Source organism: Schistocerca cancellata, chromosome 11 (assembly GCF_023864275.1).
Source record: "Schistocerca cancellata isolate TAMUIC-IGC-003103 chromosome 11, iqSchCanc2.1, whole genome shotgun sequence".
Taxonomy (NCBI): domain Eukaryota; kingdom Metazoa; phylum Arthropoda; class Insecta; order Orthoptera; family Acrididae; genus Schistocerca; species Schistocerca cancellata.
In genome coordinates, this window is record NC_064636.1 from 32,862,925 (window position 1) to 32,880,189 (window position 17,265).

Sequence of the window (17,265 nt, forward strand, 5' to 3'; positions counted from 1 at the left end):
AGTCGCAGGGGCCAGATCTGGACAGTACGGAAGATGAAGTCTGGAAATGGCCAACATGGAAGTATTTTTGCTCTACAAATGGGAAAAATATAATCTCCAAAACTTGTGACGAAAGCTTTTTTACAGTCACTTTGAATCACATCATATCAGGCCGGTTCATGCATTGTGCGAGTGGTAGTCGTCCAGAAAAAAAAGGGTCTCCTCTTGTAAATTTAATTCAAAATTATTCAAAAATTATTTACTTCATTAAATGCACTTCAGTACAAAAACTCACTTCCATAATATACCAACTGTGCTGCGCTTTGCGTGTTACGAAGTAAATTTAGTTAACGAATCATCTAAATCTACACTGAAACGCTGAAGAAACTGGTATAGCGATGCATTTTCAAACACAGAGATACGTAAACAGGCAGAATATGCCGCTGCGGTCGGCATCGCCTATGTAATGCAACACGTGTCTGGCGCAGTCCTTAGATCGGTTATTGCTGGTACAATGGGGGGTTATCAAGATTTAAGTGAGTTTGAACGTGGTGTCATAGTCGGCGCATGAGCGATGGGACGCATCATCTCCGAGGTAGCGATGAAGTGGGGATTTTCCCCTATGTCTAGTGTACCGTGAATTTCAGGAATCCGGTAAAACGTCAAATATCCGACATCGCTGCGGCCGGAAAAACATCCTGCAACAACGGGACCGACGACGACTGAAGAGAATCGTTCAACGTGACAGAATCTGCCAATTGCTGCAGATTTCAATACTGGGCCATCAACAAGTGTCAGCATGCGAACCATTCAACGGAACATCATCGATAAGGGCTTTCGAAGCCGAAGGCCCACTCGTGTACCCTTGATGACTTCACGATACAAAGCTTTACGCCTCCCCGAGTCCGTCAACACCGACATTGGACTGTTAAAGACTGGAAACATGTTGCCCGGTCGGACGAGTCTCGGTTCAAATTGTATCGAGCAGATGGACGTGTACGGGTATGGAGACAGTCTCACGAATCCACGGTCCCTGCGTGTCAGCAGGGGACTGTTGAAGGTGGTGGAGGCTCTGTAATGGGGTGGGGTGTGTGCAGTTGGAGTGATACGGACGTCTAGAGACGACTGACACGTGACACGTACGTAAGCAACCTGTCTGATCGCCTGCATCCATTAACGTCCATTGTGCGTTCCGACGGACTTGGGCAATTCCAGCACGACAATGCGACACCCCACACGTCCAGAATTGCTACAGAGAGGCTCTGGGAACACTCTTCCGCGTTTGAACACTTCCGCTAGCCACCAAACTCAGACCGAGCGAGGTGGCACAGTGGCTAGCACACTGGACTCTCATTCGGGAGGACGACGGTTCAATCCCGCGTCCGGCCAACCTGGTTTATGTTTTCCGTGATTTCCCTAAATCTCTCGAGGCAAATGCCGGGATAGTTCCTTTGAAACGGCACGGCCGACTTCCTTCCCCGTCCTTCTCTAGTCCGATGAGACCGATGTCCTAGCTGTCTGGTCTCCTTCCCTTAAAAAAAAAAAAAAAAAAAAAAAAAAAAAAAAAAAAAAAAAAAAAAAAAGGCTCACCAGACGTGAACATTATTGGGCACATCTGGGATGCCTCACAACGTGCTGTTCAGTAGAGATCTCCACCCCCCGTACTCTTACGGATTTATGGACAGCCCTGCAGAATTGATGGTGTCAGTTCCCTCCAGCACTACTTCAGACATTAGTCTAGTCTTGTGTGCCACGTCGTGTTGCGGCACTTCTGCGTGTTCGCTGGGGCCCCACACGATATTAAGCAGGTGTACCAGTTTCTTTGGCTCTTCAGTGTAAAAGAAGTTACCTCCTCCTCACACTACTTTGCTATCAAGAAGCAAGGAAGCATCTGGAGTTCCTAGCACACGAACGCTATGTGCTAATTCTGGCTTTCCTCAAAGACATTCCAAAAGCCGGCCGCTGTGGCCGAGCTGTTCTAGGCGCTTCAGTCCGGAACCGCGCTGCTGCTACGGCCGCAGGTTCGAATCCTGCCTCGGGCAAGGATGTGTGTGATGTCCTTAGGTTAGTTAGGTTTAAGTAGTTCTAAGCCTAAGGGACTGATGACCTCTGATGTTAAGTCCCCATAGTGCTTAGGACCATTTGAACATTTTGAAACATTTACATGCGCTCAGCGCAGAGCTACAAGGAAATGGGAAATTAATGTGATGTGATATGATACAAAGTGTATCTTCTTTCCGTGCATGCTGGATACCTCTGAAATAGGCGTTGCGAGTCAAGAATTTATTCACTTCCGAACACTTACTGAATGTCGAAATAAATTTGCAGAGTGTGTTGATTTTGAAGCGATGTTTCGAAATTCCACACCTAAGAGGGTGAAACAAAGGATGAAAGATTTTTTGAAAATATTTAACTATGAAGAGATTTTTAAAGCTGAATCTTCCAAATCTGGTGTTTGGCTTCTCGGTTAAGAATGAAGAAATACGTATTCCACTGTTTTCGGAAATTTAGCTCCTCAACGTGTGTAATTGGCCCAGACTGGCTCTGATCCAGCATCGCCCTGCCTCTTCCATAGTACCCCCAGGTATCGTTCAAGAAAGATTTTTTCAAAGTTCCAATCTTAAAGGGCGTGAAATACGGGATGAAAGGTTTTTTGAAAATATGGCGCTGTTAAGGCAGTTTTGAAGCTAGAACTACGAAAACTGATATTTGATCTCTCAGTCGGAAATGAAAAAATACGTGTGTCTGCATTTTTGGAAATTCAACCATTAAGCGGGCAAAATAATGGCCAAATGTTTCGTTCAAGAAACTACTAAAGCATTTTCAAAGCTAAAATCTATGAAAGTTTTTAATTGCCTCCTCTGTTAGAAATACAAAAAAATGCATGTTTTGCCGATTTTGGAAATTCAGCCCCTTAGGGGGGTGACATGCAAATTTGTAGAAAATATTTCGTTACACTAAAAAATGTTTGAAGCTGCAACTACGAGAATTGGTTTTCACTTCTCGGCTAGAAATGAAGCATCTGTCAAGTGATTAAATAGCACCACAAGAACGGAAGAAGGCATGACTAATGATAAAACCAGAGTTGTGTTTTGGTCAGAGGTACATTCGGATAAAGACCATGCTTCTCTGTCCTTAAGGGGCTCCGGAACGTCCTATACTTGCAATGTTAAAATAACGCTTATAAATTACATCTTTCCTCACAAAGTATTTGAGGTAGGAAGTTGAACTTTTTACAGATTATTTATTGGAATATGGGGTACAACTTAACTGAGGGATTTTACAAAATTTTAGTTCAGTTATTAAAGATGATTTTTTTTCAATTGTAATGAAAATTCACAACATTTTTTGCAATTTTTTATTTATATATTCAAAAGTATACAGTTTTTTGGAAAAAGGCTGTGTTAAATTATGCAGAAGGTACTGTGTAACATTTACTGAAGTTTGAAACAAATATGTTTGGAAGATCCATAGAAAACGTGTAATTAGTATGAGAAAATAAAAGTTTTGGGAATCGAGCGACAAAGATTGGATTAACTTTTTAGTGCATTCCAGGTCCATAGGATGGATTATCTTCATCCTCTGCAAACTCCTCCTCCAGCTTCCTCTTGTTCCTCCTCCTGTTTACTCTTGCTTGTATTTCTAGACTCTTTGCAGCCCTGTCTGCAGCCCGAAGGCGTTCCTTGTCTAAAGCAAGCATCGCTCGTACCATGTTAGAACCTATCTTCATTCCCATATTTCTAAATACCTTGCACCTTACAATGTTGCCATCATTGAAAGTCGCAACAGCAACTTAATTTTTACTCATTATTATACTTCAACAAAACAGAGACTCAAGGAACAGAATTAATTACGAATATTTTCGAGATAACGACAGAGTAAATAAACATGAAACAATCGACAATCACACCAGCGATATATATTGAACCATCACAGGTTAGCCACAACACATACTTTATCTCACATCACTAAAATGTACCTGATGAACACGGACGTTAATAATAACACCATTTGACAGCAGTTTAACAGCGCCACAGTGGGTCACGCCAATATAGAACACATTTCAAAAAAAATTTAAAAATAGTTGTAGTATTCGGAACTGAATAAATTATATATCTATTAAAAGGTAATAGTCTGCAGATTCAGAAAACGCAAAAAAGTAAAAATTGAACTTTTCATGATTTTGAGCCTTTCCGGAGCCCCTTAAGTAGCGTGAAAATTTTAGAACATGTTGCAATTTGTGAACATAAAAATTCGATTAAAGAAAAAAGTATCTGTGCAACCCACGCAGTTTATGCGAGCGAAATAGCGGACGCGAAGCTAATTATGTATGGAGAGAGTTCATCCGTCCTGTGAATTTCTATTATTTTTGCCTATCATCAACATTATTGCCACGGCCTTGCCGCAGTGGCAACGTCGGTTCCCGTCAGATCGCCAAAGTTAAGCGCTGTCGGTCTGGGCTAGCACTTGGATGGGTGACCATCCGGTCTGCCGAGCGCTGTTGGCAAGCGGTACGCACTCAGCCCTTCTGAGGCAAACTGAGGAGCTACTTGACTGAGAAGTAGCGGCTCCGGTCTCCTGAACTGACATACGACCGGGAGAGCGGTGTGCTGACCACATGCCGCTCCATATCCCCATCCAGTGACGCCTGCGGGTGAGGGAGACACGGCGGCCGGTCGGTCCGTTGGGCCTTCCAAGGCCTGTTCGGACGGAGTTTAGTCTATCAACATTGATACTGGCAACACATCCGTTCCAGGGGGTAGCAAGATTTTCCATGTTTCAATTGCAATAATACACTCCTGGAAATGGAAAAAAGAACACATTGACACCGGTGTGTCAGACCCACCATACTTGCTCCGGACACTGCGAGAGGGCTGTACAAGCAATGATCACACGCACGGCACAGCGGACACACCAGGAACCGCGGTGTTGGCCGTCGAATGGCGCTAGCTGCGCAGCATTTGTGCACCGCCGCCGTCAGTGTCAGCCAGTTTGCCGTGGCATACGGAGCTCCATCGCAGTCTTTAACACTGGTAGCATGCCACGACAGCGTGGACGTGAACCGTATGTGCAGTTGACGGACTTTGAGCGAGGGCGTATAGTGGGCATGCGGGAGGCCGGGTGGACGTACCGCCGAATTGCTCAACACGTGGGGCGTGAGGTCTCCACAGTACATCGATGTTGTCGCCAGTGGTCGGCGGAAGGTGCACGTGCCCGTCGACCTGGGACCGGACCGCAGCGACGCACGGATGCACGCCAAGACCGTAGGATCCTACGCAGTGCCGTAGGGGACCGCACCGCCACTTCCCAGCAAATTAGGGACACTGTTGCTCCTGGGGTATCGGCGAGGACCATTCGCAACCGTCTCCATGAAGCCGGGCTACGGTCCCGCACACCGTTAGGCCGTCTTCCGCTCACGCCCCAACATCGTGCAGCCCGCCTCCAGTGGTGTCGCGACAGGCGTGAATGGAGGGACGAATGGAGACGTGTCGTCTTCAGCGATGAGAGTCGCTTCTGCCTCGGTGCCAATGATGGTCGTATGCGTGTTTGGCGCCGTGCAGGTGAGCGCCACAATCAGGACTGCATACGACCGAGGCACACAGGGCCAACACCCGGCATCATGGTGTGGGGAGCGATCTCCTACACTGGCCGTACACCACTGGTGATCGTCGAGGGGACACTGAATAGTGCACGGTACATCCAAACCGTCATCGAACCCATCGTTCTACCATTCCTAGACCGGCAAGGGAACTTGCTGTTCAAAGAGGACAATGCACGTCCGCATGTATCCCGTGCCACCCAACGTGCTCTAGAAGGTGTAAGTCAACTACCCTGGCCAGCAAGATCTCCGGATCTGTCCCCCATTGAGCATGTTTGGGACTGGATGAAGCGTCGTGTCACGCGGTCTGCACGTCCAGCACGAACGCTGGTCCAACTGAGGCGCCAGGTGGAAATGGCATGGCAAGCCGTTCCACAGGACTACATCCAGCATCTCTACGATCGTCTCCGTGGGAGAATAGCAGCCTGCATTGCTGCGAAAGGTGGATATACACTGTACTAGTGCCGACATTGTGCATGCTCTGTTGCCTGTGTCTATGTGCCTGTGGTTCTGTCAGTGTGATCATGTGATGTATCTGACCCCAGGAATGTGTCAATAAAGTTTCCCCTTCCTGGGACAATGAATTCACGGTGTTCTTATTTGAATTTCCAGGAGTGTATAAATGAAGTTACGCAGGATGCAGCCGACCATTATTGTAATAACCAGCATTTCTGCATACAGGCTGACTGGCTGACGGTTCCGTCATATGACGCGTTTCGGAGCTGATCCACCGTCAGGTAACCAGGAGAGATTACTCCACATTGCTATAGCGTTCCCAGTTTTATATGAAAACCATTCGAAGCTAGTTTTTTCGCTTGATAGAACTACAAATTTAGCTCTCTGAGTTTGTGAACCTTGCAATTGCGTATACTTCCATTTGTATTATGGGAAGAGTTTGCAATCCCAAATTTCAATTGCTGGCCCTGAAACATGTTTTGAATGTTGGAATCTGCAACAACAGCTACGAGATTTTTTTCAGCGACCAACAAGCACTTTTACAACCATTTTTATTACATTTGATGAGTGAGTTTTCGAGCACTAAAATATGTGAGAAATGCCCGTATCTTTTGATTGCATTAGTTAGTTGCGTGTTCCATTTATCAATCGCAGGTACGGTAGCCGTTATGATGTGGAACGTGTCAAGTGCACAAGAAATGCACATATGAAACAAGATTATATATATATATATATATTATTTACCCCATTCTCTTAAATGGCACGAAATGCATATACTATAGATTTATTCCTATTCAAGATTTCATCTTGTTGTATAGTAGGAGTTGTCAAGGTTGACTTCCAAGCTTCAATAGGGACCACCGTATTCAGTACGTGATTGATTTGAACGTGATACAGCTACCCGTTACTGAGAAAAGCGATGCTGTGAGGATTCGATGCTTACAGACAGCCACGAAACTCTAAAAATACATTGGATGTAGCATATTTGCTACCTAAGGACTGAGGAAATTAAGAGACGAATGAATAAGCTAAATATAACGTAGACGTCGAACTTGCGTTCCTCCAGGCGTATAGAATGCTCAAACAACTTACGCGAATGCAGGCGGGTTACTCCTGAACAAAACGCGAGGCAGTCGTCTTTAACAGCACCCGTCTGTGTCCGGGTAAGTTGAACAATTTATACCTCTGGAGAAACAAATTCTACAATCTGCGTTCCCATAACTTGTCATTCATCTCTTAACCTCCCCAGTCCTTATGTAGCAAACATACTACATCCAACGTATTTTTAGGGTTATGTGGCTCAACCTGTAATAAATGACCCCTCAGAGCATCACTATCTGTCCGACTGTTTTAAACACTTTTTCAGAAACGGGCAGACGTATGACTTTTATGGTCCTTCGGCGGTGGAGAAAAATTGAAGCTTCTACGTCAATTAAATCAAATGATGCTGCCATTTCTGCCTCACATTTTAATACACTACTAGCCAATACACTACTGTTGCATAGACCCTGAGAAATCAGTACCCAGAACAACCACCTTTGGCCGCAATAACGGCCTCGATACGCCTGGGCATTGAGTCAAACAGAGCTTGGATGGCGCATACAGGTACTGCTGCCCATGCAGCTTCAACACGATACCGCAGTTCATCAAGAGTAGTGACTGGCGTATTGTGACGAGCCAGTTGCTCGGCCACCATTGACCAGACGTTCTTAATTGGTGAGAGATCTGGAGAACGTGCTGGCCAGGGCAGCAGTCGAACATTTTCTGTATCCAGAAAGGCCCGTACAGGACCTACGACATGCGGTCGTGCATTATCCTGCTGAAATGTAGGGTTTCGCAGGGATCGAATGAAGGGTAGATGGTTCAAATGGCTCTGAGCACTCCGGAACTTTACTGCCGTGGTCATCAGTCCCCTAGAACTTAGAACTACCTAAACTTAACTAACCCAAGGGCATCACACACATCCATGCCCGATGCAGGATTCGAATCTGCGACCGCAGCGGTCGCGCGGTTCCAGACTGTAGCGCCTAGAACCGCACGGCCACTCCGGCCGGCGAATGAAGGTTAGAGCCACGGGTCGTAACACATCTGAAATGTAACGTCCACTGTTCAAAGTATCGACAATGCGAACAAGAGGTGACCGAGACATGTAACCAATGGCACCCCATACCGTCGCGCCGGGTGATACGACCGTATGGCGATGACGAATACACGCTTCCAATGTGCGTTCACCGCGATGTCGCCAAACACGGATGCGACCATCATGATGCTGTGAACAGGACCTGGATTCATCCGAAAAAATGACGTTTTGCCATTCATGCACCATGTTGAGTACACCATCGCAGGCGCTCCTGTCTGTGATGGAGCGTCAAAGGTAACCGCAGCCGTGGTCTCCGAACTGATACTCCGTGCTGCTGCAAACGTCGTCGAACTTTTCGTGCAGATGGTTGTTGTCTTGCAGACGTCTCTATCTGTTGACTCGGGGATCGAGACGTGGCTGCACGATCCGTTACAGCCATGCGGATAAGATGCCTGTCATCTCGACTGCTAGTGATACGAGGCCGTTGGGATCCAGCACGGCGTTCCGTATTACCCTCCTGAACCCACCGATTCCATATTGTGCTAACAGTCATTGTATATCGACCAACGCGAGCAGCAATGTCGCGATACGGTAAACCGCAATCACGATAGGCTACAATCCAAGTCGGAAACGTGATAGTACGCATTTCTTCTCCTTACACGAGGCATCACAACAACGTTTCACCAGGCAACGCCGGTCAACTGCCGTTTGTGTATGAGAAATCTGTTGGAAACTTTCCTAATGTCAGCACGTTGTAGGTGTCGCCACCAGCACCAACCTAGTGTGAATGCTCTGAAAAGCTAAATTATTTGTATATCACAGCATCTTCTTCCTGTCGGTTAAATTTCGCGTCTGTAGCACGTCATCTTCGTGGTGTTGCAATTTTAATGGCCAGTCGTGTACTCGCAAATACACACATCAAAACGTACACGATACTTCATGTTGGCCTAGAATCATGAAATTTGCAAAAAGGAAAGTTTCGCAGTGCCACCATTAGGGGAAAAAATGCGGAAACGAGTTGTTATATCACACGAAAACTAGTTTGCGTTTGTTGGTTTCACATACAACTTGAAACGTCATATCGACATGCAGCAATCACTCCTGGATATCTGACGATGGATCGATTCCGGGACGCGTCATATGACCAATTCCTTGACTGATTTTTGACATTTACCGTTGCTTCCCAGTCTGACTGAAAGGAGAATTACCGATTGTTTTCAAGTTTCACGGGTAAGAAATGACAAATATTTTTTTCGTGTGATACTTAAAGTAACAATTTTCGGATTTTTTCTTTTTACTTGCTCTGTGAAAACCTTGCTTCTCGCCAAATTTCATTGTTCTACGTCAACGGTAGTGCCCTACAGATTTTGGTGAGTGAGTTTGCGACAATCAAAATATGTAACGTAAATAGCCGGATCTTTTAATTGCATTGACTTAGATTACATTTATTACACCGCCAAGGGGTCGTAGACTTTATTATGTGAGAAATTAAAAACTTGAAACGCCAGTCTCCTCAAGAGAAAAAGGGGGTCATAATACAGGGATGAAAAATGACAAATATTTTTTCGAACTGTATAATTACAAAATAACAAATTTCACATTGTTTCCTTTAACTGTGAAATCTTGCTTCTTACCAAATTTCATGACTAGGTCAACTGGAAGTGCCCCACGGCTTTTGATGCGTGAGCTTCCGAGTATCAAAGTATTTGACATAAATGGACGAATCTTCTGACTGAACTGAATTAAAAGCTTAAAATTTTTACACTGCCACGGGACCATATACTGGGGCATACGCCTTTATGTTCCTGAGAAAAAAGGGTACTTAAACAGTCTGACACACAGGCGGACAATAAAGCGAAGCTACAATGGTTCCGCTTTCGCAGATTCAGGCCAGTTGGGATCCGTACCAGATCGGGTTGATGAAGGAGATAGAGAAGATCCAAAGAAGGGCGGCGCGTTTCGTCACAGGGTTATTTGGTAAGCGTGATAGCGTTACGGAGATGTTTAACAAACTCAAGTAGCAGACTCTGCAAGAGAGGCGCTCTGCATCGCGGTGTAGCTTGCTCGCCAGGTTTCGAGAGCGTGCGTTTTTGGATGAGGTATGGAATATATTGCTTCCCCCTACTTATACCTCCCTAGGAGATCACGAATGTAAAACTAGAGAGATTCGAGCGCGCACGAAGGCTTTTAGACAGTCGTTCTTCCCGCGAACCATACGCGACTGGAACAGGAAAGGGAGGTAATGACAGTGGCACATAAAGTGCCCTCCGCCACAAACCGTTGGGTGGCTTGCGGAGTATAAGTGTAGATGTAGAAAACTTGCGCAAGACTCCAAATGAAATTTCTCCCATTGACCTTTAAGCTTAATTATGGGTATCTATTGGATTTCATATTTTGCGATTAAAAATTAGTAAGGAAGGTGAGTTTTTGGTATCTCGATAAAAAATTTTCTGAAGTATCCGAATCCCACCAATATTAGTTGCCGATCCGTGAGCTACAGTGTCGCATTCACAAGAGAATTCACGAAAAAGAACAGAGTGAATGATGACAAAGATGTAGTTTCAATGAGGAAACGCCACAGAACAACAAAGAGCAAGGCTGCTTTCACATCACATGATGTATAAAAACCAGAAAAGTTCTTTCACATGTGGGTTGCCTTGTTGCAAGTGTTCCACATTTGGGCGGAGCAATAGCTCTGTTTCACAGAAAAATGAACTGGCCTTTGCAGTTCTATAAAGAAAGAAACAGAATTATGAAAAGTCCATTAAATTTCGGGCAAGCAGCCGCGCAAATAAAATTTCTTCCACTGATATTTCGGCCGCGTATCGTCCAGCCATCCGCAGCAAGTCGCGGCCGAAATATCATCATCATCATCATCATCATCATCATCATCATCATCATTTAAGACTAATTATGCCTTTCAGCGATCAGTCTGGAGCATAGCCCCCCTTATACAGTTCCTCCATGATCCCCTAAACAGTGCTAACATTGGTGCCTCTTCTGATGTTAAACCTATTACTTCAAAATCATTCTTAACCGAATCCAGGTACCTTCTCCTCGGTCTGCCCCGACTCCTCCTACCCTCTACTGCTGAACCCACGAGTCTCTTGGGTAACCTTGCTTCTCCCATGCGTGTAACATGACCCCACCATCTAAGCCTGTTCGCCCTGACTGCTGCATCTACAGAGTTCATTCCCAGTTTTTCTTTGATTTCCTCATTGTGGACACCGAAATATCAGTGGAAGAAATTTTATTTGCGCGACTGCTTGCCCGAAATTTAAGGGATTATTCATTATGCCGCGAAAACTTGAAAATGCACAGAATTATTCTACTTTCAGAAATATTTCGTGCTACTCTCCTTACATCATAAATGCTTATGTACTTCAGTTATCACTTTGTAAATAAAATCCTTCAAAGCAATCCCTGAAAACATGTTACTTCTAGCATTAAAAAACTTATTTGATTCCTAATGCAGCCTAATTGCTATACGCCATAATATTTTGGGCAATGAAACATTTTTTTAAACGTCGTAGTTTAGCCTAATTTTGTCTCAGAACGACGCCCTGAGCACCGATACAAATTTTTTTCAGAAGAAAGATTAAGGAAAGGCAAACCTACGTTTCTAGCATTTGTAGACTTAGAGAAAGCTTTTGACAATGTTGACTGGAATACTCTCTTTCAAATTCTAAAGGTGGCAAGGGTAAAATACAGTGAGCGAAAGGCTATTTACAATTTGTACAGAAACCAGAAGGCAGTTATAAGAGTCGAGGGACATGAAAGGGAAGCAGTGGTTGGGAAGGGAGTATGACAGGGTTGTAGCCTCTCCCCGATGTTATTCAATCTGTATATAGAGCAAGCAGTAAAGGAAACAAAAGAAAAATTCGGAGTAGGTATTAAAATCCATGGAGAAGAAATAAAAACTTTGAGGTTCGCCGATGACATTGTAATTCTGTCAGAGACAGCAAAGGACTTGGAAGAGCAGTTGAACGGAATGGATGGTGTCTTGAAGGGAGGATATTAGATGAACATCAACAAAAGCAAAACTAGGATAATGGAATGTAGTCGAATTAAGTCGGGTGATGCTGAGGGAATTAGATTAGGAAATGAGACACAATTTGTTAACATCGAGTATAGATTTAAGTGTCAGGGAGTCATTTCCGAACGTATTTGTATGGAGTGTAGACATGTATGGAAGTGAAACATGGACGGTAAATAGATTGGACAAGAAGAGAATAGAAGCTTTCGAAATGTGGTGCTACAGAAGAATGCTGAAGATTAGATGGGTAGATCACATAACTAATGAGGAGGTATTGAATAGAATTGGGGACAAGAGGAGTTTGTGGCACAACTTGACCAGAAGAAGGGATCGGTTGGTAGGACATGTTCTGAGGCATCAAGGGATCACCAATTTGGTACTGGAGGGCAGCGTGGAGGGTAAAAATTGTAGGGGGAGTCCAAGAGATGAATACACTAAACAGATTCAGAAGGATGTAGGTTGCAGTAGGTACTGGGAGATGAAGAAGCTTGCACAGGATAGAGTAGCATGGAGAGCTGCATCAAACCAGTCTCAGGACTGAAGACCACAACAACAACAACACAAAATCTAAGCCCAGAAAAGAGGAAGATAAACAACCCGAAATAATCGCAAACATTTTTACGCTCAGTGCGGAAGCCGTGTCGTTTCGAAACCGGTTGTAGCGACTGAAAAAGAAAACAGGCTATAGCAACACTGGTAATCTGTACCGTAACAGATTACTTCACTGGAAAAATGCATGAGCGCATGGAAATTGCCCTCGATGCGAAAGACAGCCCAATTTGACCGCGTAAGGACCGCTTTTCGGAGCACATTCGCCAGTTACCGTCGGGTCTGGTGGAAAAGCACATCCCTGAGAACTGATGGGTCGCGAAAATTTTTCTGACTGCCTTTAATCTAGCCTTCACCACTGAATGCCGTAAAGATTCGTCGAGAACAGCACATTGCTCGGATTCCACGTTAAATGGTAGGTCTCCTTTCGCCGCTACGATAAGCGGGATAGGTTAGGGACACGCAAGTCATCGAAGCTGTGTCCAATCGACAAACTTTAAACAGACGGTTGAGCTACATTGAAACTTTTCGGCCTCATCAAGCAATTTCTTTTTTATTGTTTTTTAGTTGATAAACTTGAATTCTCATGTCACAGCGAAACACTGTGCTGGCGTGACTCGCAAAAACATACGAGCAACAGGCTTCCCTGTCGAATGCAAAATGGTGAACAGCTGATACAGAAAAACGGCGTGTGACGAAATTACTGCCGCAGATAACACGGCATCCGACGATTATGAAATGTGACACAGGAACCGTGACGTTGCCCACGTGAGCGCTGCGTTACGAAAAAGCGTCGTCTGCTTATAGCACGTTACAAAGTTCACGGCCAGGACTCGTGAGTCAACGCAAGCGCAAAAATGTAGTACTAACTCGCATCTTCCTGCACACAAAATTGGGGCAACACAAATAAATAACACTTTCACGTATATACACCAGCACGCCGCATTCTGTGTCCGCTAAACGTGTTGAAAGCTACTCGCAAAGCAATAGCTCGCGCGTATGCGGTTGTGAACATGACTACCACCGTCCATATCACACCACCTTGCGAAGTAGGGTAATCATTGAATGCAGGGCACGTACCTGGCATTTCTGCTGCAGATTCGTCGCCGGTGGCAGATTATACGGCGTCCGCGGACGAATCGGCAATGTTTATCCGGCGGCGCCACGTGCGCGATACTGAAATCGCCGTGCGGACGCCCGGCATTTTAGTAACGATTGGCAACGCGGCGCAGGTGGCGCCGCGTGGCGATCGGCTCGTAAACTACTGCCTATCCGACTTCCGACGGCGGCGGACATTCGAATGACGGCTTCTCATCGTAAACGAACGCGAACTTCGCGTCTCCTCTAGAGTGTGCCTTACGCTACCAAATGATACTTTTGTTGGATATAAAGGTTTCTCTTTCTATTCCGTTTGCTTTATTACAGTTAAGTAAAATAGCGGGTAGTGACAGAAACTTTTACTTCCTGTGCAAAACAGCTAATGGAAAAGGATAGCACGCAGCTCGTGGTCGTGCGGTAGCGTTCTCGCTTCCCGCGCCCGGGTTCGATTCCCGGCGGGGTCAGGGATTTTCTCTGCCTCGTGATGACTGGGTGTTGTGTGATATCCTTAGGTTAGTTAGGTTTAAGTAGTTCTAAGTTCTAGGGGACTGATGACCATAGATGTTAAGTCCCATAGTGCTCAGACCCATTTGGACCATTTTTGGAAAAAGGATACCTATGTTTCAGACGAATACTGTAGTTTGTGTCGCGTACAGTCACATTATTAATAGACATTTCTAAGCGAGGGATATATCTTACAGTACTTCTAACCATCAGACATTTTCCTGTGCGGTTATTTATTGATCTTTATATCTACATCTACATCTGCTTCTACGCTATTACTCTGCTATTCACAATAAAGTGCCTGGCAGAGGGTTCAATGAACCACCTTCAAGCTGTCTCACTACCGTTCCACTCTCGTACGGCGCGAGCCCTGATTTCTCTCATTTTATCGTGATGATCATTTCTCCCTACCTAGGTGGGTGCCAACAACGTTTTCGCAATCGGAGGAGAAAAGTGGTGATCGAAATTTCATGAGAATATCCCGTTGCAACGAAAAACGCCTTTGTTTTAATGATTGCCACTCCAATTCACGTATCATGTCTGTGGCACTATCTCCTCTACTTAGCGATAATACAAAACGAGCTGCCCTTCTTTGTACTTTTTCGATGTCATCCGTCAGTCCCACCTGATGCGGATCCCACACCGCACAGCAATACTCCAGAATAGGGCGGACAAGTCTCTTTAGTAGATCTGTTACACCATCTAAGTGTTCTGCCAATGAATCGCAGTCTTTGGTTCGCTCTGCCCACAACATTATCTATGTGATCGTTCCAGTTTAGGTTATTTGTAATTGTAATCCCTAACTATTTAGTTGAATTTACAACCTTAAGATTTGCGTGAGTTATCACGTAATCCCAAAATCAGCGGATTTCTTTTAGTACTCGTGTGAATAACTTCTCACTTTTTTTTGTTCAGGGTCAATTGCCACTTTTCGCACCATACAGATGTCTTATCCAAATCATTTTGCAATTCGTTTTGGTCATCTGATGACTTTGCAAGACGGTAAATGACAGAATCATCTGCAAACAATCTAAGACGGCTACTCAGATTGTCTCCCATGTCAGGAACAATAGAGGGCCCATAACACTTCCTTGGGAAACGCCGGATATTACTTCCGTTTTTCTCGATGACTTTCCGTGTATTACTACGAACTGTGACGTTTCTGACAGGAAATCATGAATCCAGTCACTCAACAGAGGCGATGTTCCATAGGCACGCTTGTGAGGAACGGTGTCGAAAGCCTTCTGGAAATCTAAAAATATGGAATCAAATGGTTCAAATGGCTCTGAGCACTATGGGACTTAACTTCTGAGGTCATCAGTCGCCTAGAACTACTTAAACCTAACTAACCTAAGGACATGACACACATCCATGCCCGAGGCAGGATTCGAACCTGCGGCCGTAGCAGTCGCGCGGTTCCTAACTGAAGCGCCTAGAACCGCATGGCCACCGCGGCCGGCAGCAGTTAAGTCCCATAAGATTTCACACACATTTTGAACAACTTGATGGGAAATATAGAGTTGGGCTGCAGTTTACTTAACTTGACTGCAATGTAATGTCGTATTTCATTGGCGCTTTCGGTAATAGAGGTAAGAAAACCCGCGGGTGCAACCTGGAATGAGGGGGAATGAAAAATGGAGGAGGCTGGAGTTTCTATCGATTTGGAAAGACAATGATCAGACCAAACACTTCCCTAATTGGAGACCAGCTCGACACAGACTGAAAGAGGTTGGGAGAGTTTTAGAAACGTGTAACGTTCACACAAGCCATAACAGTTACGTATTGCCAACAATACAGCCCGGCTATGTTGCCCAGAACATCCTACACCCACACCTATACTCTGCGAATCACTGTTGAGTGCATGGCAAAGAGTACATCCGACAGTGCACGTTATTAGGACTTTTTCACCGTTCCATTCAGGTATGGACGGCGGGAAGAATGATTGTGCAGTAGTTATCTTTTCATCGTGATCACTATGTACATTGCTAGAGTCATCACTTAATGCCGGTTCTTGAGACTCTTTTAATAGACTTTCTCGGGATAGTTTACGTCTATCTTCAAGAGTATCCTGGCTCAGTTTCTTCAGCATCACTGAGACACTCTTGGGGTTGGGTTGATTTGGGGGAAGAGACCGAACTGCGAGGTCATCGGTCTCCTCGGATTACGGAAGGATGGGGAAGGAAGTCGGCCGTGCCCTTTCAAAGGAACCATCCCGGCATTTGCCTGGAGCGTTTTAGGGAAAATCACGGAAAACCTAAATCAGGATGGCCAGACGCGGGACTGAGACACTCTCCGATGGGTCATACAAACCTATCACCATTTGTGCTGCTCTTCTCTGTATACGTTCAGTATCCCCTGTTACTTCTATTTGGTACGGGTCCCGCACATTCGGGCAATATTGTAGGATGGGTCGCACAAGTGATTCGTAAGAAACCTCCTTTGCACAGTGATTCCGTTTCCCCAGTATTTCAGCAATAAACCGAAGTCTAGAGCCTGCTCCATCCACGATCATTCCATTCTACCGGCTGATCAAAAAGTCAGTATAAATTTGAAAACTTAATAAACCACGGAACAATGTATATAGAGAGGTAAAAATTGACACACATGCTTGGAGTGATATGGGGTTTTATTAGAACAAAAAAATTAAAAAAAAACAAAGTATTGCTAGACGCGTGAAAGGTCTCTTGCGCGCGTCGTTTGGTGATGATCGTGTGCTCAGCCGCCACTTTCGTCATGCTTGGCCTCCCAGGTCCCCAGACCTCAGTCCGTGCGATTATTGGCTTTAGGGTTACCTAGAGTCGCAAGTGTATAGTGATCGACCGACATCTCTAGGGATGCTGAAAGACAACATCCGACGCCAATGCCTCACCATAACTCCGGACATGCTTTACAGTCCTGTTCACAACATTATTCCTCGACTACAGCTATTGTTGAGGAATGATGGGGGACATATTGAGCATTACC

The 17,265-nt window shown here is 45.1% G+C and overlaps 1 protein-coding gene across 11 annotated transcripts in view; it reads right to left on the bottom strand.

Moving 5' to 3' along the window:
• The window catches only part of LOC126108737 (putative sodium-dependent multivitamin transporter), a 745,960-nt gene extending 732,055 nt beyond the window's left edge, over positions 1 to 13,905 (bottom strand). For all 11 annotated transcript variants that reach the window (XM_049914083.1, XM_049914081.1, XM_049914077.1 and 8 more), the window contains exon 1: positions 13,780 to 13,905. In XM_049914083.1, the coding sequence (XP_049770040.1) occupies positions 13,780 to 13,786 (7 nt within the window). In that variant the 5' untranslated portion in view covers positions 13,787 to 13,905. The remainder of the gene's footprint in view (positions 1 to 13,779) is intronic.
• Positions 13,906 to 17,265: the final 3,360 nt, after the last annotated feature.